Source organism: Vombatus ursinus, unplaced genomic scaffold, assembly GCF_900497805.2.
Source record: "Vombatus ursinus unplaced genomic scaffold, bare-nosed wombat genome assembly UNPS02012901.1, whole genome shotgun sequence".
In the NCBI taxonomy this organism is placed as follows: Eukaryota; Metazoa; Chordata; class Mammalia; order Diprotodontia; family Vombatidae; genus Vombatus; species Vombatus ursinus.
The window spans coordinates 1,015,019-1,039,959 of NW_020952679.1; the positions used below are offsets into that span (position 1 = coordinate 1,015,019).

Sequence of the window (24,941 nt, forward strand, 5' to 3'; positions counted from 1 at the left end):
TTTTTATGTGGTTAGAATGAAGGTTGAAGGGGGCTACTGGAAGTCACAATATGATCTAAGGATGCTCTTCTTTGCTACTTTGAATTGGTCTTTTGACATTCATTAGGAAGCTAAAAACAACCTGTTATCTAGAAAAGCAATTGTTCTATATTTTTCTTGCATCCTTAAAAAATACAACAGGTTTTGAACATTTTCATTTGATATCAGACTTCTTCTGTATGTATGAGGTGTGCTTTAGAGTGCGTCTGTTTATTCCAGGATGTGCCCTACTCCTCCAGGCACACACATATGCATATGTGTGTGTTTGTGCACATATTTTTGGCTCTGGGTGATGGATTTGATAATGTGCACCAATTCATATTAAAGAAATCTGGAGAGTGGGTTTACCAGGCATTTCATCATTTGTTTTGCTGCATCCTATCTAGGGATGCATTTATTAAATAAACTTTCATCATCACTATCACCTTCATCATCCCTTCCTTTGTATAGCCCTTAATACCTTCTCATGTGTTTTCCTATCCTTGCTCATTTGATATGGTAATTATGCAGTGTGCTTTGTCATATTTCGGTATAGATAGTTTCAAAGGCAATTTGAAATTGAAAAGTGTTTTGCATAAAATATCTAGTGGTATTTTTAAGTCAATCCATTATATATCTCATGGCAGTGGGTATTGTGTTGTCCTCAATTTCAAAGAAATGAAGGAGGAACATAATTGGTTGGTAAAACTGTCTTTTCCAGGCTTACTGAATACAATTATGTTGGGGCCATCAATGTACATTCCAAAAATATCTGCTTGAAAAGGATTTATATTTTTGGCTGGAAAATTTGCCTGCATTTGATATCTTACCCCTCATTTTATTTTGAATATTTTATCTAAATGGGAACTGAACTGAAGTCACTCCACTACTAGAATGATTAGAAAGAAACTTTTTCTCTTTAATGATGCCTATCTAGTTTTTGCTTTCTTTTTTCCTAATAACAGTCTAATTTCACATTTTGTGGGCTTTTTTTTTTTTTAGCTTGAACTCTTCTCCTGAATTAGTAAAGAGACTGCAGTCAAATGAAGCTCTTCCTCCCATACTATTTCCAAAAGCGTGTCTGATGAGTCGGTAGTGAAGTAGGAAAAGAAAGCGTGTTGAAAATAGAAGTAATAAGAATTTATTGTTGGAATGTGTTGTAGGTCAGTCATTTAGTCGTGTCTGACTCTTTGTGACCCCATTTGAAGTTTTCTTGGCAAAGATTCTGGAGAGGTTTGCCATTTCCTTCTCCAGTGGAAATTTAATAGAGACATGCAATACTTGGGATTTCAAAAGAAAAGTGTGCTTGGAATCATCAAAGTTATTTTTTGTTGTCTAAAACTGTTGTCTAAAAATGTGCTTTTTTTTTTCTTTCTTGAGTCGACCATGTTGTTTGTTGGAAGTCAGTGGTGCAGTGCGGCCATTGGGCTCTTCTGGGGCATTAATAATGTAAAACTTGCAGCTAAAGAATTTCTCAAAGGGAGGAGGGGAGGCAGGGATGGCTTAAAACAGCAGCTTTGTAAGGTTCATCAAGTCACCAAGAATCCCGATGTGCTTGTTTTCCACTGGAAATGAAATTCTTCCAAGATAACCATGCATCCAAATAAGCAAAATGGTGACCAACATGGATGGACCTAGGGATCCATCTGCCTTCACTAATGAGGATCTGTAAGATTAAAGAATTTTTTTTAAAAGCCTACAGTCTTCAGATGAACGGATGCCATTTTTGTTTAATCAAATGCCAGTTTCTCCCAGTCTTGGATTGAGATTAACCCTGAGTGAGGGACATAACATCTTTTATTCCTAGTTTCCTCATCTTTAAAATGACAAAGTTGGACTCTAAGTTCCCTTCCAACTCAAAATCTACAATCCTATGAGTTTAAGATAAACATGCAGGCACATAAACAAAGGAGAAGGGATTGTAGATGAATCTAATATGGAGTGACTTGATTGTTGAGGTTTGGGAAGGAAGGAGGGAAGGAAGGAAGGAAGGAAGGAAGGAAGGAAGGAAGGAAGGAAGGAAATAAGCATTTATTAAGTGCTTACAATGGGCCAGGCATTGTCCTAAGTGCTAGAGATACAAATATAAGCAAAAAGAAAGATATTTTCTGTCCTCAGGAACACACCACACAAAAGGGATCTGAAAGGGGAAGGAGAATGAGGGAGATGAAGATACCCAGCCCAAGTCCATGATATTGAAGCCTAGAAAGTCTGGTCCACCTGGGTCCTTCCATAAAATAGGGACTGTAAGAGAAGCTCACCAATGGGAGAATGTTAAGTCATTCACTAACGTGAAACTATAGATACTCAGAATGTACAGATAGAGGATTATTCTCATTCAATCAGTGCAATGGTTTCTTCCCAGTCATGGGGTAATTTGGAGGTTTAGTACCTGCCCACCTCCATTAATGACACGGAGGAAACAAAATATACTCCTTGGATGACTAGCAATGTACTTAAGGCAGTTAGGTGGCACAGGGCATAAAGAGCTCTCGAGTCAGGAAGATATCTTAAACTTGGTATGTCCAAAGCTGAACTCATTAATTTTCCTCCTAAACACTGACCCCCCCCCCTTTCCTATTACTGTGGGAGCCACCACCATCCTCCCAGTCTCTCAGGCTCACAAAATAGGAGTCATCCTGGATTCCTCACTATCTCTCACTCCTCCCCCATATTCAATATGACCTTCAGTGGTGCCAAGGACTGTTGATTTCACCTCTGCAAACTCTTCAGAATATGCCCCCTTCTCTCCTCTGACACTGCCCCTATGCTGGTGCAGGCCCTCATTACCTCATGCCTGGACTATTGGAATGGCCTTTGGGTAGGTCTGCTTGCCTCAGATCTCTCCCCACTCCAGTCTAGCCTCCATCCAGCCACCAAGTGACTTTCCTTAAAGTGCAGGTCTGATCATGTCACCCCCCCCCACGCAATAAACTCCAGTGGCCCCTATCACTTCTAGGAGCAAATACAAGATGCTCTTTGAGGCCTTCAAAGTCCTTCATAACCTAGCCTCCTTCTACCTCTCCAGTCTTATTAAACCGCACTCCCCAACACTTGGATCCAGTGACCCTGACCTCAAGACTGTTCCACCAATAAGACACTGTATCTCTTGACTCCAGGCACTTTTTCTAGCTGTTCCCCATGCCTCAAATGCTCTCCTTCTTCCACTCTAACTACTGACCTCCCCAGCTTCCTTTCAATCTCAATTAAAATCTCATTTCTACAAGAAGCTTTTCCTAACCCCTCTTGATTCCATCATCTTCCCTCTGTTCATCATCTCCTATTTAGCCTGTAGAGAGATTCCTTGGTGTATGTTTGTTTGCGTGTTGTCTTACCCATTGAATTGCAAACTCCGTGAGGGTAGAGATTGTCTTTTGACTATTTTTGTCAACACTTAGCACAGTGTCTGGCACACAGTAGGTACTTAATACATGGTTATCAATTGATTGATAAGAAAACCAATTCAAATCTAGCTTCAGACATTCACTAGCTGTGAAATCCTGGGCAATCTGTCTTTGTTTTCTCATCAGTAGAATGGGTATAATAATAGCATTTAACTTGGGTAAAATAAGATATATAAGGATAAAATGAAGTAATGTTTATAAAGTGCTATGTGAATGATAGCTATTGTTACTATTATTACATCTACTACTATTACTATCGTTGTTGTTCAATCATTTCAGTCATATCTGAATCTTTATGATCCCATTCAGGGTTTTCTTGGCAAAGATACTAAAATGGTTTGTCATTTTCTTCTCTAGCTCATTTGACAGGAAACTGAGGCAAATGGTTTGCCTATGGTTACACAGCTAGTAAATGTTTGAGGCCAGAGTTGAACTCAGGAGATGAGTCTTAGGTAACTGGGCTTCAGCCGTAAGTTGGGTGCATTCTCCAAAGAATCCATGTTTTTTTACCATCCACAGAGAGTCTGCACTGAGTAGTGACCTTGGGCCAATATGTAAGGCATTGGTTGGGGTTAGAATCCATTACCTTTTCAGACTCATTGCCATTAACCTTTGAAAATTAAAAAAAGTCTATAACATCCCAATCTACAAAGTTGGATAAGATTCTGGAGGGCAGGGAACAGAAGTATCTCATTTTGTTTTGAAAAGAATCTCAACAAATTCTTTGGGGAAACAAGGAAAATAGAAATGAATTATTTTAGCCCTGCTGTTTTTTTCTTCTGTCAGGCAGGTTCTAAATGTTCTCTATTTGGGGGCAATTTGAGGGTATTTCTTCTGGTGTTTGATATTCTAATACCTCTTTCCTCAGAGGTGACCCTGCAAATAAAGTGTGTTGGGGAGGATACTTCTGCATGTGGAGAGAGGATGCCCTCCTATAACAAGAAGGGGAAAGCTGAGTAATTTCATGAAGGCAGGTTTGCTGTGGATAGTTAAACATGGATCCCTGGGAAGACATTCATCTCAGGCCCTGAGCACTCCTCTTTTCTGCACTGAAATTTCATTTCTTTCAGATGGTGCCAGATCAGAAACCTTAAGCAAAATTAAATTAAAATTCCTGGTTTGTAGTTTGGAGCATGAGTAAAAACTGATGACCAACTCGTAAAGGCTGCTATTCTGCCTCTGAGCTAGTCCCCAGAAAGCCCAGTGGCACCCTGAGGACAGCAGCTCAGGCCCATGGTCTAGGATGCCACTTCTTTCATTCCAGCCAAGTTCATAGACTTGGCTGGGATGTGGCCACAGTCCTAAGGATTCTTGTTGAGGGGTGAGTAGGGAAGAGGTCATTGTCAGTAGACCTGAAATCCTTAGCTGAATTGTTCGGATTTGATCGTCTGCAGGGATTAGTGGGAACTCGATCTGCTCTGGGCTCTTGAACTGGGGCAAGCTGTTTAGGAGACAGTCCGATCTAGGAACAGTTTGGAAACCAGACAAGAGATGGCTGTGACAGAGAAGAATGCTGGACTGGGAGCATGGGCATCTGGGTTCTCTATCACTTACTCAGTGACTACTTATGAAACCATGGAGAGAGACATCTGGAGTCAAGGGCCTGGGTTCAAATTCACTCTTTGACACTTGCTCATTTTGTCATCCTGGGCAAGTCACTCCAACTCTCTCTTACCTTCACTTTTCTCATCTGTAAAATGAAGGGGTTGGATTAAGTGATCTTTAAAATCCTTTCTAATGGGCACAGCTAGGTGGCGCAGTGCATAGAGCACCGGCCCTAAAGTCAGGAGGACCCGAGTTCAAATATGACCTCAGACACATAACATTCCCTAGCTGTGTGACTCTGTGCAAGTCACTTAACCTCAATTGCCTCATAAAAAAAAAAATCCTTTCTAACTTTGAAGTCAGGAACTCCAAGGCTCAAAGCAAGAGCTCAAGGTCAAAATCATAGAAAATAAATTTGTAGTTAGAAGTGACGTCACAGATCATCTAGTCCAATCAGCTTGTTTTACAATTAGGAAACAGGCTCTGAGAGGTCCATAGGAATATGATTTAGGGACCTGAGAGATCATTTGACCCAACCTGATCACTTAACAGGTGGGGGAACAGACTAAGATAGATGAAGTGATTTGCCCAGATTGTATAAGGTTATATCAGAACGGAGACTTGAATCTGGGTCCTCTAACTTGAGGGCACCTTTTCCCAAGGTCACACAGATATGTACATCTGTATGTGTGTATATATATGTGTATATACATATATATAAATATATATATATGTGTGTGTATATGTAGCTACACACATATGTGTATATATACATTTACATATTGTGTACATACACAATACATATACACATATATGCATATATGTGTGTATATACAGACATCGCTCTCTCTCTCTCTCTCTCTCTCTCCATCTATCAATCACAACCAGGATCTACACTCAGATCTTCTGATGAAATGCTTTCCTATTTTATGGAAATAAGTTTCTTTATAGGTCTTTGCTCCATAAAAACCAAACCAAACAAACCCCTGAGCTAAGAAATTGAAGGTCTGACAGGCATAATTGTCCTGGGAGAAGATACAACTGTTTACCCATTTCGTCTTTAAGTGTTTGTGGGTGGGAGAGGGCAGCGATCTAACCGTGCCCCTGGCTAGATCTGAGACGCTGCTTAATTCCTGGAGCCCAAACACGCTTTCCTGCTGTTGTGTGCTAGATGCACTCACTCATTCTCCAAGCCCGGCTGCCTCTCGGTGGGAGGTCTCCCATGTCTAGAATACTCTTTTTGTGACCCCCTGGAGTGAGAGATGTTGTATTTTGGTGTCCTGAATAATGAAAGACAGCAATCTGGGCATGTGTGACAGCGTGTCCTGTCCGAGGTAAATTCTCAGCATGTAATGTTAACAGACAGGTCAGCCTGAGAGCTATTGACTAGATCTGGAGGCACTAGTAGAGAAATCGTGTTTATTCCACAGAAAAGAAATAAGCAGAGGTTTATTTAAAATTCTGTTTAAGGCCCCCTGCTGATATAGGTGCTCGGAAAAATGTATTTCAGTGTAACATCTTCCCTTTTGATCTATTGTTGGGAGTCAAGTATGTCAGAGTACAATTAAGGAGGAAAATGAAGTGAGGTCTTTTCATGATTACTGCTGTACTTTGATTGCATCTATGATCTCCTCAGTGCAGATTGCAACCCATCGATGTCTTCTCTTGCTGTGTGACTTTTCATTGTGTGTTTTCTGGGATGTGAAGTGGGGATTGGTGGAGGATGCAAAAATGAGGTCCATTTTGTATTTTTTTGTGGATTTGTGGGTTGTCAAGGCCAAGTACTTCATCGACAAGTGGCTAGCTCCTGGTCATTCAGCACTAAAGTAGACTAGACCATGGATAGTCTGTTTCTGGTAGGATATGGAGAGTTTTTCCAGACTGGTAGATATCACTTGTACTGGTAGATAGCTTGTACTCATCTCAAGATAGCCTTGAAGAACCCACATCAACATTTTTCCCCTTCTTCATTTACAATGAATGAAGTGTGGTAGAAGTGGCAAAAAATTGTCATTATTGTGCCTAATTATACATTTCTAGTAATGTCCTCGCACATTTCCTTTTAAGTGTTCATGGTTTAGAGAGAGGACATGGCGTTAGGTGGTTACAAGCAGATGTTTGGGGATTTTCCTCCCTGAATGTGTGAATGTGTGAGGACTACAAAAGGGTCAATGAGGTCCAAACCTTTAGGGAAAGGTCAAAAAAGGCCTTTGACAGGTCACTGGATTTGTAAGGAAGACTCTTCCAATTAAAGTTGCAGCTCAAAATAGCATTCATAGAGAGTTTGTGTGGGTGCTGAACAGCGAGGTCATGGGACTGAATGTCAGGCAGATGACCCTGTGTGCTTGACAGAGCAGCCTGACATGGAAGAGGAGGACAATCAATGTTTGTGGAGTTTAAAAGACAGGTCTTAATAGTCAGGAAGTGCCATTTCTTTTCCTGATTAGCTCTGGCATGCCTCTCCTGAGGAATAGCTCAATTGTGAATCTCAGGACCACTCACTGTCAGAGTAGGAGAAGGAGTCTCAGAGTTCATTGGGTTTCACTCATACTTGATTATTTCAATTCAATTCAACAATCATTTATTAAATAATTTGTATGTGTATTAGGCCCTGAAAATGGAAATGAACAAATAAACAAAAGTCAATTCACACCCTGAGGGAGATCACATTACTAGATAATCATCCATATTCCATCCCTTTAACTGTGGGTGTCCCCCAAGGCTCTGTCATGGACTCTCTTGTTTTGTCCCTTTTCATCATTTCCCTTGGGCTCAATTGCCATATCATTCAGATGATGTCTAGATCTAAATAACGAGTCCTAGTCTCTTTCCTGAGCATCAGTCTCATGCCAACTGTTTCCTAGATATCTCAAACTGGATCTCAAACATGAGATGGATGTCTAAAGCAGAGCTTATTACCTTTTCCTCTAAACCCCTCCACCTTTAAACTTCCCCATTCTTGTCAAGGACATCATCTTCCTCCCAGTCACCCAGGCTCACAGCCTTAGTGTTATCCTTGACTTCTCAGATTCATTTGGCATGTCTGATTATTTGCCAAATCATGTTCTTTGGATGCATTTCTTTTAAGCAGTTTATTCTTGGGTGACATATATTTTTTTAATCCATTCACTAGCCCCTTTTATTTTTATAAGGTAATTTAGTCCATTTACACTTGAAGTTGTCATATTAAATTAGCATTATCTGTCATTCCTTGTTAAGGTACTTATTTTGTCAGAAGAAGATCCAATCTCCCTTCTAAAACTTATATCAAACCTTTCCCAAACTTTTCATAATTTATGTGTTTTATGCTTTATACTTTAAGTTTAATAAGAACTCTGATCCTATCCCTATCTTCATTTAAAATAGGAGTTTCCTTCTGGGATTGTCCATTACCTCATCTCTCTACCATCACTATTCTGTCCACTTTTCTATGTATTAGATCTTCAATCAATTTATTCATTCATTTTTAATATCTTCCTATTTCTGTTCCCCTTAATTCAGAGGGTGTCATCCAGCAGGTAATCCTGCTGATGCTAGAGCTGTGTATTATTTTTCTGTAGCTAGTTACATTAAGACTGTTCCTAGCTCATCACAACTGTAAAACAGTTAATGATTAAAGCACAGTTTAATTGCAAAGTATTTTTTTTCAATTTTTCTTTCTTCCTTTAATTCCTTCAGTGTGTTCATTACCCATTTTATTACATCTTGGAAAAAATCTGCCTTTCTTTCTTATACTCTTCGTAATCTTATTTCAATTAATTTTTCTTCCAGAGTTTTGACCTTGAATTCTTTATATCTGTATTTTTTCTTCAATGTTTCTGAGTGCTACTTTGGTCTGCCTTGGGATGCTTGTGGTATGGTTTCAGTGATGTTTTGATTTTTTTTCAAGAATTTATGGTAGTTTTTTGGGGGAGGGTGTTTCTATTGCCCTTTATGACGGAAATAGGGAACACAGGCTTCCTTCCATCTCTCCCCCCTCCCCCCTATTATCTTCCTAGAATTTAGAACTGCACGTATTACCTAAAACAATTTCATACATCACATTCACACTCAGTTCATATATAGAGTTCAGGGCTTTTTGCATCAATGCAGGTTTATATAAATAACATTCTTTTTTATTCATTATGTTATTGTGTTAAATATTGAGAGAGAGACAGAGACAGAGAGAGAGAGACAGAGACAGAGAGAGAGAGACAGAGACAGAGACAGAGACACAGAGAGAGACAGAGAGACAGAGAGAATGAGAATGTGACTTTAGAAAGAATAATGAATTTGGACTCAGGAGAGCCCAGTAAAAATCCCCCCTTAGATACTCACAAGTTTTTCAATGCTGGATACTTAACTACACTTTTCTGGGCTTCCATTTTTTCATAGGTAAAATATGGGCAGTAATACTAGCACTAGGTCCCTTATAATGTTGTTTTGAGGAAAACAGCCTCAAAACCTTAAAGTCCTATAGTACAGTGACTTTTATTGTAATATGAACATTGCAATAGGAGATTATTGAATATAGAATGAAATGAAGCTTCTTGTTGCCTTTGGACCCATGATAAAAGCACCTTCACTGATCTCTTCATTTACTTCTCTAAGAACCTATAGGCTAGCCTTCCGGGTAGCTACAACTTCCTTCTTTTTTTCTGGGTTCTATTATAGCAAAAATGTACAGACTGATGTAATTCTATTCTTCCAGTGGAATATCCACTCACTGCTCCTTGAAAAAGGACCTCCGATTTAGAAGACTGGCAAAGAAATTCATCTTTAAAGACATTATAAAGACTGTGATTCTTAATGTGGAGGCAAAGACAGAGGGGCCTGTATCTTCCCACTTGATGTGAGGGGCTCCACCTTTCAACCAGCTTCCATTTTAGTACACATTAGCATGTGTGCCTTCTCCCTTGTATTTATATTTTCTCTCTACCCCAGTTCTTTTGAAAGGCTGACTTTCAAGAAGGAATTCTGGAAGCCAGTACTTGTTAACAAGTCCTGTTCCCCTTCTTTAAAAACAAAAAAACCCTTCCCCAGGTGAGCTCAAACACTCTTTTTCACAGATTCCTAGTCCTCATTCTTTCTCAATACTCTGGTAAACCAGGGCAGAGTGGATAATTTACTTGGATAAAATGGGAATGCTGTCACTCATCTGACCTCTCCAGCTCAAGGCTTGTGATAACAATAAAGCTGTTTTTTTAAAAAATACCATCTATTTAAAGTTAACATTCTTTTATTTTTAAATTTCAAGTTTCAAATTCTCTCTCTCCCACCCACTAAGAAAGCAAGCAATATGTCACGTGTATATGTGAAATCATTCGAAACATATTTCCATATTAGCCATATTACAAAAAAAGGCAGAAAATTATTCTTCAAGTTGCCCTCAAGAGTTTGTCAATTCTTTTTATGAGGGTGGATAGCATTTTTTTTTATTATTAGTCTTTTGGAATTATCTTGGATCACCATATTGATCAGAGTAGACAAGTCTTTCACAGTTGATCATCATTGCAACTTTGCTGTTACTGTGCACAATGAATTCCTGGTTCCTACTTCACTTTGCATCAGTTCATATGGGTCTTGCCATGATTTTTATAAAACCATGCCAACCCCATCCGTGTCATTTCTTACAGCACAATAGTGCTCCATGATAATCATATGTCACAGGTTATTCAGCCATTCCACAATTGATAAGCATCCTCTTGATTTCCAATTTTTTAGCACCACTGAAAAGCTGATATAAATATTTGTGTGTGTATGTATGTATGTATGTCCTTCTTTTCCTTTGAACTTTTTGGGATATAGACCTAGTAGTGGCATGAAAACTCCAAAAATAGTGCTTTAATTGTTGGGGTGATCTTTGATTCCATATGGTAATAGAAACCCACATATGTGGAGCCTGGAATGAGTTCATACACTTTATCATTAATGAGCAAAAAAAAAAATCAATCAATCAATCTCTTCCTAAGTAGCCTCACTGGGGAATGCATTGGTCTAATTTGCTGAATTCCACAAGTGTGCAGCAGTATTGCAGCAATTTCAATCTTCCTTCCTGGGCCCCCACCTGCCAGCTTTGCTGCCATCAGTCAGCTTGTTTATCTTGGCTGGTGAAGAGCCTTCACCTCTGAAACCCCCTCATTGTACTAGAAATCAGCTGAGGATTTGGAGAGAGGCAGCAGGAGGAGCTGGCCCATTGCATGTGTTGGCTTGAACCCAGGGAGTGCCCCCGTGCCAAGAGAGATTACTTAGGGCTCTGTCATTGGGTGGCCAGATTGCCTTAAGTAAACTTTGTTCGAGACCAATCAGTGATCCTGGGAAGGAGCTCAATGATGAAACAGAAACCACACACCAGAAAGCCAGGTGAAAAGTTCCCTGCAAGGCTGGTTTTCTTCTGTGGCTGATGAGGGAGGTTAGCTGTGCACATAGAGTGGCAGGCAGCCATAGAAGATGCACTGAATGCCGCTCAGGAAGAAAGATTCCAGCAGATCCTGATATAAAGGCTTTGAAAACCTCTTAACCGGCAATACTGCTCCCTCCACTTGGCTCAGGAGTGCCGGTCACCAAGAAGACTTCAGCAAATAAATCAGCTCTAGAATCTCAAAGAAGGAAGGGCACTGGAATGTATTGAGTTCAACTCCCTCTTCCCCACCATGTAGATGAGAGCCTGGAGAACCAGTGATGGGAAGGGGCTTAGCTAAGATTCCCCAGAGAGGGGAATATGAGGTCAAAGTGTTGTTATGGTGATGAGGAAAGGTAAAACCAAAGAATTATAGGATCCCAACCCCAGCAGCCATATAAGCCAAGGCATCCCTGAGTAAGAACCTCCTCTAAGACCTCACTGAGAAGAGACCGTTCAGTCTCTACCTGCAGATCTCCAGTGAGGGGGAGCCCACCGCCTAATGAGGCAGCTTAATCCGCCTGGGGACAGCACTCGTTATTAGTATGCTCTTCCTTAAATCGAGCTTCACTTCACCTCTTTGCAGCTTCCATTGATTGCTGTTGCTTTTGTCTTCAGGGGCCAAGGAGAGCAAGGCTCACCCTTTCAAATGGTAGTCCGTTGAATACTTGGGCACAGCTACCATGCTCCTACTGTGTTCTGCAGCATCCCCGGGTCCTTTAGTTGATTCTCATTAGCAATGGTTGTTAGGACCTTTAGCATCTTGGCTGTCTTTCTCTGGCCAGTGACACACTGAGTTCTCTACTTGCCATGCCTAGGCAAGGTTCAAATCCTAAAGAAAAGTTGGCCTGTGTCATTGGTGTATGAGACTGGGACTTGCTGGTCATTCAGTAGCCTTGAAAACTTTACAATGTATTAAAACATCTAAAAGACTTAGCCAAGAATGTCCCTAAAAAGGTTTGAACCTGTTATTGTCTATATTGGCACACGCACACATCCATATTGTTTACATGTGTACACACCGACACATAAGGGCATAGATCCAGACATGTGCATATATACACGCATGTGTATATATACACATATATGTATATGTGTGTATACACACATATCCTTTTTTACAAGTCCAGTTTTAAACTGGTTAACTCTAGTTCCTAAAGAAAAAGTTTCTAACATCTCCTTTACTGATGCCCTGTCCACTTTCCTTGCCTGCAGATGTGGGAGATTTTCCCACACCACCAGCTTTCACTCAGCTCACACCCTAACCTGAACTGGCATCTTCACATGGGCTTACATCAAGCAGTGGACTGGAAATCAGCTGAGTCTGAAGCCAGGGCAAACAGTTAATGATAGTGAAGTTTCTGAGAGGTTGGGTGACCATGAGACTAGCTATATTTGGGGCATTTTGATGTCAGAAGACTTTGATGGACTAGCCCATGACATTTCAGGTCAGAGCAGGAAATCATCCACTGCCATTGCTTGAAGGGCTGAGCTGTGCCATAGGCCAGTGCTGTTTGGACATGTAGCCAAGAAAAAACTCATGAGAGACTCCATGGTGAAATAGAGACAGAGTCAGGGGATCTGGGTTTGAATCCCCACTCTGTGGGGATGCTTCTACCCATTGGCCTCAGTCAATGGCTTTAATGTCTCTGAACTTTGGCTGCCTTATCTATAAAGCGTAGGGCTTGGATTAGATGGTCATTTCCAATTCTACATTCTAGGAAAATTACTTTGTGGACTCTCATCTCAACATTTCTCCACAAGAGGAGTCAGGTTAAAATGGACCCTAGGGCAGACTGGAGGGGGCCAGGAGAAGAGATAGGTGGCAACTTATACACATTGTCCCCTCCTAGTAGCCTCAGTGATTGGGAGAGAGAGAAAAGGTGGGTATCATGGATGAACCCTTAGGACCTGTGTAGCACCATTTTTTGGATGCACATCCATCTTCCTGACTGGCTGACTGGCTCCTAACAATGAGCAGGCATTTCATCATTTCTGGCAGGCAGCTCTGCTCTTGGATAACAATGGCAGACTTTAGATATGACAAAGAAGATAGGAAAATGGAAGAGGAAGGAAGAATGGCAGCGGGAGATTGAGAGAAGAGGAAAGGAGAAAGAATTAAATATCAGAGAGTGAAAAAATAAGAAAGAATGGATTTCTGGTGGGGAGCTTCATCAATGGTCTCAGAGGCCCCTCAGGGTCTCTAGGGACATCCTAGATCATCTACTGCTAGGAGATAGAAAGTCAGGCTCTGGGTAGATGAGACTCCTTAAATCAAACAGGATAAATTCTCATGAGACCAGTCTACTAGACTTAAAGGCTCAAGGAGGCAAGGATCCAAGATTTAGAGCTAGAAGGGACCTCATTTTACAGAGGGGGAAACTGAGGCCCAAAGAGGAGAAATGACTTGCCCAAAGAAACAAATGGTGAACTCAGATCCTCTGACTCCAAATTTTTCCTGTTTTTCAGCCCAGAGTTCTTCCCAATACCTGGAAAAATTAATGCTTGATTTAGTTTAAAGAAATATAGGAAGGAGTAGATGAATCCATCTCTGCCCCCAGGGACCCCATTTCTCCCCAGGCTCTGCCTTGCTCTCTTGGTCCCTGGGGTGTGTGTGCTGAACTCCAGGCCAAGCACCAATTGAGTGGAGTTCTGACAGATCTGCCTGCCTGGCAGTGCCCAGCAGACCCCTCAATCTCTGTGTAATCCTCTCTCATTCATTCACTTGACACTCCATGCCCTTTACCCAGCAGGTTCAGTTAACTTTCTTTCCTAGCAGTGGTCATACTGTTCTCCTCAGACTTTGCTTTACTCGAAGAAGAAAGAAATGAGGCACCAATTATTCTGAAAAGCATTCTTAGTCCCCACACATGATTTTTCCCTTAAGTCTGTAGAAATCCACATTAGCCATGGGTGGCTCTTTGCCTGCAAGGATACAGAAGCTCAGAGACTATCTAATTGCACCTGTTCTGCCCTCCTCCCCCAAAAATAATTTTCTCTACAGCATCACTTCATGCCTGGATTATTGCAGTAGCCTGCTGGGGGTTCTGCCTGCCTCAAGTCTCTCCCCACTCCAGTCCATCCTCCATTCAGTCACTAAAGTGATTTTCCTAAATTGCAGGTCTGACCATGTTACTCCCTACTCAATATACTCCAGTGGTTCCCTATTGCTTCCAGGATTAATACAAAATCCTCTATTTGGCTTTCAAAGCCCTTTTCCCTCTAGCCCCATCCTTCCATTCGAGTCCACTTACACCTTGCTTTCTATCATGTATTCTTTGATCCAGTGACACTGGCCTCCTGGCTGTTCCACAAACAAGACACTCCGTCTCTTGTCTGGTCATTCTCTCTGGCCATCCCCCATGCCTAGAATGCTCTTGCTTCTCTGCTCTGACTCCTGACCTCCCCTATCAAAATCTTAATTCCAAGGCATCCCCTCTTAATTATTTCCTACTTATCCAGAGTTTAGCTTGCTTTGTTTATATTTCTGTGTCATCTCGGTTAGATTGTAAACTCCTTGAGGGCAGGGACTGTCTTTTGTCTCTTTTTGTATCCTTGTGCTTAACAAAGTGCCTAGTACTCAGTAATCACTTAAGAAATGTTTATTGGTTGATTGAGAAGCAGCTTCTGTTCAAAGACCTTCAATAAGGAAAATCCCCACACATTATCTCACAAGAAAATCCATTCCATTTTGGGGCAACTAATTGTTAGGAGGTTTTTCTAGAGATTCTGACTAAATTTTCCTTATTTCAACTTTCACTCATTGCTTTTGGGTGGGTTCTATTCTTTCGGCCCCAACCAAAAAAGGCGAATCCCTTCTCACATGACAGTTCTTTAGGGACTTGGAAATAGCTACCCTTTCCTACCTGGTCTTCTCTCCTCCAGACAAAATAGGGCTGCTTGCTCCATGCAGGGCTTCTGCAAGACCCTTTGCCATCCTGGTTGGACACTTTCCAACTCATCCATGTCCCTTCTACACTCTGCTGCCCAGAGCCTAACGTGATATTCTAGACATTGCTGTATCTGAGTACAGCACAAAAGAAGGGACCCCTCTTTATTCCTGAATACTCAGTGAGCCTGTGAAGATGTTACCTTTGTTGGGCTTCCTCCTCTAGATTCTTATTAATCTTGTGGTTCGCTAGAGCCCCCTGATCTTTTCCTTCTTCTTCTTCTTTTTTAAAAGAAACTTGTGTTTAGCTATGCCTTTGCCATCTTCTAATAGTAGAACTTCATTCATTCAGATAAGATTAAGATTGATCCTGTATCATTTTCTTATTGATCCAGTTTCTAAGTAATTGATTTTGTCTCGTAACTGTTTTTGTCCTGTAATGGCTTAAGAAATGGTTCTTTGTCTCGGACCTTAGTTCAGAATTCAGCTGGCCCACAATGGGCTAATTCTAAAAATCCAGTTCTGCTAATCACTGAGCTCTTCTCGCCTCCGGGAATTTTTGCTAACTTTGAGGAATGTGTATGAAAGAAAGGGAGTCTGGCCTGATATCATTACTCGACTTTGCTGTCCAAAAGTCTGGGCCACTACCTAGTGCCTGCACTCAAACAAAGAGTTTCTTAGTCTCATGGGAAAAGAAAGGGGGTAGGTATTGCTAGCCTCCATTAACAAACTTCCAACCAATCATGTTGTTCCCTGCTCTCCAGCTCTTAACCAGTCATATTACCCTTAATCCCATGATGTCATCTACCCTATTCTGTTCTTTGTTCTCTACTCCCCAAAATCTAAATAAGGGAAACTGTCCTCTGGTTTGGGTCTTTGGCATAAATGGAGACAAGTTATTGAGCCATTTATTGACAGGTAGGATGTCCCTACTAATAAATGTTATCTTGCGCAGAGATCTGCCTCAGTTTACCCTCTTGTTAAATTCCAATTGTGACAATTCTTATTAAGTTTCATCTTGTCAGATTCAGCCCAACAGTCTCACCTATCAAGGTCTTCTTGGAGTTACTCTGTCATCCATGTTAGCTAACCCTTCCAGCTTTGGGTCACTTTCACAATAAGCAAGGACTGTTAACGGTGCATTAGGCACGATCTGGGAGGCGTCATACAGGCTTCTTTCCCTCCTGTATCAAGCTTAAACTCCTCTGGGTGGTTTATAGGATCATAGACCTTGAGCAGGAAGGGACCATAAAGCCTGTCTAGTTCAACTCCCTCATTTTACAGAGGAGCTCCAGGGAGGTTCAGTGCTTTGCCTAAGGTCACACAAGGTATTAAATATGAGAAGTGGGATTTGAATCCAGACCCTCTACCTTCAGAGCCAGTGCACATCCCATTGTACTCTGCTTCCTTCTCAGCAAGTTGTTCAGTATCTATGAAGTGATGGATCCAGGACTTTTACCTGCTTTTCTGCCTGTAGGTATAGAGCTCTTCCCACTATGCCAGACATAGAACTGAATTACAGGAGTTGTGCTGGAGACTAGCCCTGCCAGTGCTGGGTAGACTGGGCTCCACAGGTACACAGACTGATGTTTCAAGTCTTCTAGTCCACTCACCCCAGCCCAGGCATTGCTAACCATCAGTGATGGCCCCAAGGGAATTTTGAGCGCATCTAGGGTTAATGTATCACTGTCAGGCAGAAGGCGGAAGCAGACAAAGGTCTTTCCTAGTCCTTCTCTCCCTTCTACCTCCTCTCTCCCCCTGGTGCCCAGCACTCTCATGAGTGCCATCTTCCCTTCTTATGAGTTTCACCGCCCATGCACACCTGTCCTCCTCAAAGTACCTAAGGCTATGAGGTTCCAAGGCCCCCGAGGCTGCACTGATTATGGGACCAGACAAAGAAGGGTACAATGAAGGAGTGAGCATTACAATGTTTCCAGCCCTACTACTTTTTTTAATAACTAATTTACTTTTAGTTTTCAACATTCACTTCCATAAGCTTTTTAATTTTACATTTTCTCCCCCTCCCTTCCCCTCCCAGATGGCATGCAATCTGATATAGGCTCTACTTATACATTCACATTAGGCATATTTTCACATTAGTCATGATGTATAGAAGAATTAGAACTAATGGGAGGAATCACAAGAAAGAAGAAATAAAACAAAACAACAAAAGAAAAGGAGAGCAAATACTATGCTTCCATCTGCATTCAGACTCCATAGCTCTTTCTCTGGATGTGATGGCATTTTCCATCATGAGTCTTTTGCATTTGTCTTAGATCTTCGCATTGCTGAGAAGAGCTAAGTCTATCAAAGTCAGTCATCACACAATGTGGCTATCACTGTGTACAATGTTCTCCTGGTTCTGCTCACTTCACTCAGCATCAGTCCATACAAGTCTTTCCCAGTTTTTCCGAAGTCTGCCTGCTCATTATTTATTATAGCACAATAGTATTCCATCACATTCATATGCCACAATTTATTCAGCCATTCCCCAATGGATGGGCATTTCCTCAATTTCCAATTCTTTGCCTTCAGCCCTACTACTTAATTTTAGTGAAAGGAAAAAGATCTACCACTTCTCTGTAACTAGCTAGGTCAGATGGGATTAGCCCCTATGGTCAGACTCTTTGGCCATCCATAACCACTCTCCCCCCAAAAATATCAAAACCTGTCATATCCTTGGCCCCTCCATCATGACATTTTGAAGACCTTTCAACACTGGCTTCTTGGTTGTTCCTGGTGACTCTATTTGGCTTTGAGAGCCCTTCACAAGCTGACTTCTTTCTATCTTTCCAGTCTTCTTACTCATTACTACCCTCCACACACTCTTCAATCTAGCTAGCTGGCCTAGCTCTTGTTCTTCATACAAGACATTCCATTTTCCATTTCTGGAATTTGTGCTGACTCTTCCCCATTCCTGGAATATACCCTCCTCTGTTTTTCTGCCTTTTAGTTTCCTTGGGTGAATCCAAGTCTCAGCCCATATCTGACTTTTTTGTAGAAGGCCTTTTTCAGTCCCCCCCTATCCCAGGGAGTGTCTCCCTCCCCCCACCCCTGCCAGCTGCTAGGCTGTGCCTGGCTGAAATTATATTCTGCCTTCATTGTATGTATTTCATATGTACCAAGTTATACACATTTTGTCTCCCCTATTAGAATGTGACTCCTCAAGACCAAGGAATAGTTTTTGCCTTTAATTTTATCCCCAGCACTCAGCACAGCTCCTGGTATATGAAAAGAACTTAAATAATATTTGTTCACTGAGTGACTGATTTTACCTCTGATCTTACTGGAAAGGCCTTGACTATTTCTCCAGTACAGATAATGTTAGATCTTGGATTTAGATAGATAAGTTTTACTCTATTAAGGAAAGGGCCATTTTTCCCTATGCTTGAATTTTAATTAGCATGAATTGCATTTTATTAGAAAAAAACTACCAAAACCTTTTTTCTACATCTATTTATATATCCTTGTGATTTTTAATTGCTCTTGTCATAATATGGCCTATTATCTTTGTAGTTTTGCTAATAATGAACAAATCTTGTATTTCTAGTAGAATATGACCTTGTCAGAGTGTATAACCTTTTAAATTTATTCTTTTAGCTTCTTTACTGATATTTTATTCAATGTTGTTGCATCAATATTGATTAGACATTAATATGTTGCTTAATCGTTCCCTAGTTTAGGTATTGAGGTTATAGAATGTGTGGGCAGCTGGGTGGTGCAGTGGATAGAGTACTGGGTCTGGAGTCAGGAAGGCCCAAGTTCAAATCTGGATTCAGACTCTTCCTACCTGTATGACCCTGCACAAGCCACTTAACCTTGTTTGCCTCAATTTCCCTATCTGTAAAATGATCTAGAGAAGGAAATGGCCAACCACTCCAGTATGTTTGCCAAGAGAATCCCAAAATGGGGTCATGAATAGTCAGACATGACTAAAATGATTGAACAAAAACAAAAGAGTGTGTGGTAGGCAGTAATGTATCAGCATACTAGAAAAGTAGAAAGGGGCCAGGTTAGAAAGAGCTTTAAATGCCAGAGGATTTGATATTTGATTCTAGAGATAATAGGGATCTCTTGGAGTTTATTGAATACGGGGATGATACAGTCAGGCTTCTGCATAAGGAAAGTTCCTTTAGCAGCTGCTCCCTTCTTATAGCCAAGTCTCAGAATTCTTTGTTGAGGTTCTACTTGGGGATCCTCTCATTCATGAAGACTTTCTTGAGCCAACCATCCCTACCTACCTGAAAATGATCAGGGAGTGGAGTCAGGAGCAGAAAATGGGGAATTAGGGGACTGCTAACTGAGCTACCCTGTGAAGTCATACCTTTAATAGGCTGTGGGGGCCCCTGGCCGTCTTGTCTCTGCCTCCTTTTTTATGTATCGGTTGGCTTGTATGGCTAATAAGAGCTCCTTCAATTCCTAGCTTATGGGATTTTGTAATAGTCCCATCTCTCACCTTTCCCCAAACCCTCCACTGTCAGTGCCTAGGTCTGGACTCCATTATCTCACAAATCTAAACGCCATTCTTGGCCTTTTTATCCTAAGGCTCCATAGAGATGGGTTCATGACTCCTCTTCCCGAGAGTCACCCCACTCCTTACTATGCGAGTCGCTTCCTGAGGGCAGGACATGGACCACATTCCAGGGCCTTGGCACTGGGGCTTCACCCTCTGTGCTGCTAGAAATAAGATCAGACTACCTCTCTGGCCTGCTCTGAAAAACGAGACATAATTATAGCAGACAGGAGGGAGATACATTCCACCCGGATGCAGGGGAGGCCATTATCAGGTCTCCAGTTGGTCTTCACTCCATCAGCCTGAACTGGTGTGACAGCTGTGATGATGGAGAGACCCAGGAGACCTTGGAAGGCTATTTGTGGAGAGACAAAGGCAGAGGCGTGCAAAGGAGAGGTTGGGTTGCTTCTTTGTAATCGAGCATACCTGCGATAGTTACACAGAAAGCTTCTGGGTCAGTACCTTAGGAGCAGAGTACACCCTGAAGAAGAGATCTTCCTAGAATATGGCGACTAGGTCAGAAAGTGTCAGTCTAAATGGACTGCTGGAGAGAAAGAAATTATTGCAAATTTGCAATATTATCTGCAAATTATCTAGTCCAGCCCCCTAATTTTACAAAGGAAAAACTGAAGGTCAGAGAGACCTATCCAAGGTCAGCTGGAAAGTGAATGTCAAGGCTGGGAATAGATACTGGAAGTGCTGAACCTGTGTTCCTTCTCCTATCCCATACTTAGAATCCTTTCAAAGTGGAGATCAGCCATCTGCAAGGGCAACCCTTCTGATGACATGTTTCTGAGGAGATCAGAGTAGCTCCCAGATCTCTAAGCAACTATATGATGTATAATTACATCTTCTGCATACCCCTGCCCTTCAAAAGGACCTGCCCTGTGCAAATGATCGAGGACAGTTATTCTCTTCAGAATCTCTCTCATGAAAAAAAAATTAGAAAGTAGCCCAACCTCTCATGAGTTTGGTCATACCAGGGAGACCTCATGGTGTAGTGGCAAGAATGCTACCTTTAGCATCAGAGCACCTGTGCGCAAATCTTGGCTTGGCTACCTCTGAACTGGGTGACCTTGGACAGCTCCCTTCTCCTTCGTGGCTTCCCCATTTCCTTATTTATAAAATGAAGTTGGGGGGAAGCTAGGTGGCACAGTGGATAGAGCACAGGCCCTGAAGTCAGGAGGACCTGAGTTCAAATCCAGTCTCAGACCAAACACTTAACATGGACTAGCTGTGTGACCTTGGGCAAGTCACTTAACCCACATTGCCTCACTAAAAACAAACAAACAAACAAAAAAACCCAAACAAATAAACAAACAAACAAAAAAATGAAGTTGGATTCAGTGATCTCTGAGGTCTTTCCTAGCCCTAAATCTATGGCCTTATGTTCCCATGTCCATGACATCAAGATGGAAGAGAATCCAAAATGGCTATGGATGGGGTGTCAATGTTGACCACGCTACTGCAATGCTGTTGGAACAGTGGGCCCTCCCTGGCCTCTCAGTAAGAAGAGGAATGAACATGTACCTGAGCTTCTCATAAGAATTTCCACCCATGTGATTAAACCTATTGCTCTAAGCTCCACTACAAAGGGGTGAGATACTCGCACAAACACGGAAAAGGTAGATACTTTTCTACCTTCGTTCAAGTAATTGTTAAGGGACCTTTGTGTGTCAGGTGCTAAGGATACAAAGAAACAAAAAGGAAAATTCTTGCCTCCAATTGGGGGGGAGAATAACATATAAACAGAAAATTTAATAAAAAATACATACAAAATTTTGTGTGTTTTAGAGGGTAGGGGTTGTGGTGTGTAGCTATTAGATACTGGGAAAATCAGGAAAGGGTCCCTGTAGGAGACAACATTTGGACTGAGTTTAAGAGGAAGCAGTGTGGAGGGGGAGGGCTAAGTACAATCAGCTCTGGTTCTGCAGTGGTTAACAGCCTGGTCAGCCTTTTGCTAAAACCTTAATCCTGCTAAAATGGGGATCAGGTGTCTAGTCTTTGCTAGAGGGCTGCAGAGGAGGGTTAGACATAGGTAATGTTTTTCTTCCAGAATTGAGCAGATTTTCCACTTCAGTGTTTTAAGACACAAATCAGAGGTGACAGAGGGAAGGCAAGGGAACCCTGGGCTGGGAGTCAGAAGACCTGGGTTTTAATCTGGGCTTTGGCACTTAGCATATGTGTGGCCTTGGGCAAAGTCCCCCCCACTCCACTCCTAGCTTAAATTTCCTCATCAATGAAAGTGGGATAAAATCATTTGTGCTATACAATTCACATTTTTGTGAAGATTAAGTAGGATTGTGCATTCAACCTCCCCCTCCCCCAAATTAATTGAGTCTGCAGTGTGCAGTCCAAAGCCCTTAGTTCTTAGAGGTGCAATGTTGAAATAGGGCACGGTCTCCTCGTGTAGCCTACCGCCTAGTTGAATGAATGAATGAATGAAGGTTTTGTTAAGTACTTACTTTGTGCACATCACCATGCTAAGGGCTGGGGGATGCATCTAAAAAAGTAAGGCTGCCCTGTCAAGCATCTCACAGTCTAAGGAGGAAGGCTGCAGTTGCAAGTCAAACGGACTTCAGAGCAGGCTGGAAGACTCAGGCCGAGACCTGCTTCTGACGTCCAGTCTGTGGGCCCAAAGCAAGTCACTTAACCTTTGTGCTCTAGGCCAGAGGTGTCACACATGCTGCCCCTCTTCTGAGTACGGCCAGCCCCAAATGTAATTAGAAATATTTACCAAAATAAAGAAAAATATAATAAATCATAGACAATGTTACATCCTCAAACTCAGTCAGTATGTGGCCCGCAGTGATTCCTTCCTATGGTTTAGTGCCCCACTTTCTATTTGACTTTGACATCACTGATCTAGACGTTTTCCAAGAGTTGCTGATCTGCATTGGTGAAAAGAGTTTGCCTCTTGAAATTTTGCCACATCAATGAAATCACAGATTTGGACCCAAAAAGTCATAAAATGGAAGCAAAGCAGTGTGTTATGGGGATCTGAAAAGAATCACAGAACTTGAGAGCTGGAAGGGACTTCAGGGGGTGGTTAGTCTGACTCATCCCCAAAAGGATAGTGCTTCTAGGGAGGCCTGCTGGAGGATTTGGGATGTACAGTGGACTTTGATGGATGGGGTTAGGCAGGGTAGGGAGGACATTCCAAGGACAGGGCATCCCATGAGCAAATCCACAAAAGTGGGAAAGCGTAGGACATATTTGAGGGATGAAGGCTAGATCCTAAAATGTGTCTGTTAGATTGTAAGCTCCTTGAGGACAGGGACTGTATTTTGCCTTTTTTGTATCCCCAGTTAGCACAGTGCCTGACAAATAGTAGGTGCTTAACAAGGGTTTATTGATTGGTTATGCAGAGAGGCATAGTACATAAGGAGCTGTCCTCAGAGCCAGGAAGACATGGGTTTAAGATCTTCCCTCTGACATTTACTGTCTTTGTGTTTTTGTTTGTTTTGTTTTTGTTTTTGTTTTTCATTTGCTGCCTTTGTGATCCTGGCCAAATCACACAACATCTCAGTGCTGTGGGGAGAACTATATGTCATGTCATAACAGAATTAGCTAAAGGAACTCAGAATGTTCAACCTGGAGAAGAGAAGATTCAGAAGAGATATGATAGAGGTCTTCAAATATCTGAAAGTGAAGAATGAATGAATGAACGAGTGAATGAATGAATGAAGGAATGAATGAAAACAAATATTTCTTAAGCACTGCCTGTGTGCCAAACACTATTCTAAGGGCAGGGGATGCAAACACAAAAGCAAAGACAGTCCTTGATCTTAAGGATCTTACACTCAAATGAAGGGAGTTGCCAACACACGGAAGTTTGTGGTGGGTAGGGAGGGCCCCTTTGGTTCAGAAAGGTACAGGAATGGTGAGGGTACCCATGAGATATTGGGTTTATTGACCCACCCCTGCAGGGAGGAATTGGAGTGAAGACCAGGGAACAAGGAGTGAAGTGAAGCAGGCTAATGGACTTTTAGCCAATATCACACAGCTAGATGGTAGCAAATTCTGAATTTGAACTCAGTTCTTTTCTCCCTAGCTTCAGCCCTATTTGCACCATGTTATAGTCAATCAACAACCATTTATTAAGTGATTATTATGTGCCAGGCATTATGCTAAGCACAGGCACATAAAGGGATATAAAGCCTATCAGATTATATTATTATGTTTTCAAATTGTGAGTCATATTTGGTCATTTATTTCATGGGCAGTTGGGATCTATAGCAGGTTTTAGTGGCGGAGAGTGACATAACTCTGCTTTACAAAGATTAACCTTACTGTAGTATTGAGAATGGTTCTGAGGAAGGGAATAGTAGGAGGGGAGATAGGAACACTGATTAAGAGGATATTCTGGTCTCTAGTCTAGACACAAGGAAATGAGCTGGCATGGTGGCCGTAGAAATGAAAAGGAAGGAATTGGTGAAACTTTATCAAGGGGATTTAATGATCATTATAATAAAAATAAAATTTAGAATCTAGTGCAAAGCATACTTCTGATGTCCATCATTGCTACCATTGGCCAGACTGGGCAGTGTTTTCTATTTTCATAGTCTTATTGCATGAAAAAGATGGTGTTCTTAACCCGATCCCCTATATATTCCTTCAACAAACAGAAGGGCCAGGGAAACATATGATCCATAACAATTCCCTCATCTGCTGAATAATGGGAACCCCGTGGATCCAGCTAACATGTACTGAGCACCTACTGGGTGTGTAATGTAATGCCATCTTCCTTTGGAGAAGTTTGGCCGCACACGCACTGTGAATGAGGCGTGTGTAAAAGAGGTTGACATTCCCAGCAGTTACTTGGTAAACATTAGCTCAGCACTGAAATACTTTCTTTTGCTTCACTGCAGTCACCCGGAAGAGCCACTGTGCCAAGGAGTGGTCCGAACGCCACAGCCATGATGGGGAAAGAAGCTGGCAATGCACAGGCACAATTGTGCCTGAGGGCAAACTTCTCCTCCAGGTGAATGCTTCAGGCATGCTTTCTCATTGGAGTCTGTCTAGCACACTTGAAAAGATGTGTCTTCTCTTTAGTTGTTATTGATTGCTTAGGGGTTTTCCTAATAGTAAGTATCATCATCATCTTTCTTCTCTTTTTCTTCTTCTTCTCCTTCTTCTTCTTCTCCTTCTTCTTCTTCTTCTTCTTCTTCTTCTTCTTCTTCTTCTTCTTCT

General features: G+C 41.7%; 1 protein-coding gene across 1 annotated transcript in view; it reads left to right on the forward strand.

The window, feature by feature from the left end:
• LOC114040262 (aryl hydrocarbon receptor-like) overlaps positions 1 to 24,941 on the forward strand; it is a 67,560-nt gene that overhangs the window by 4,353 nt on the left and 38,266 nt on the right. The window contains exon 3 of the mRNA XM_027858300.1: positions 24,620 to 24,732. Within this exon, the coding sequence (XP_027714101.1) occupies positions 24,620 to 24,732 (113 nt within the window). The remainder of the gene's footprint in view (positions 1 to 24,619; positions 24,733 to 24,941) is intronic.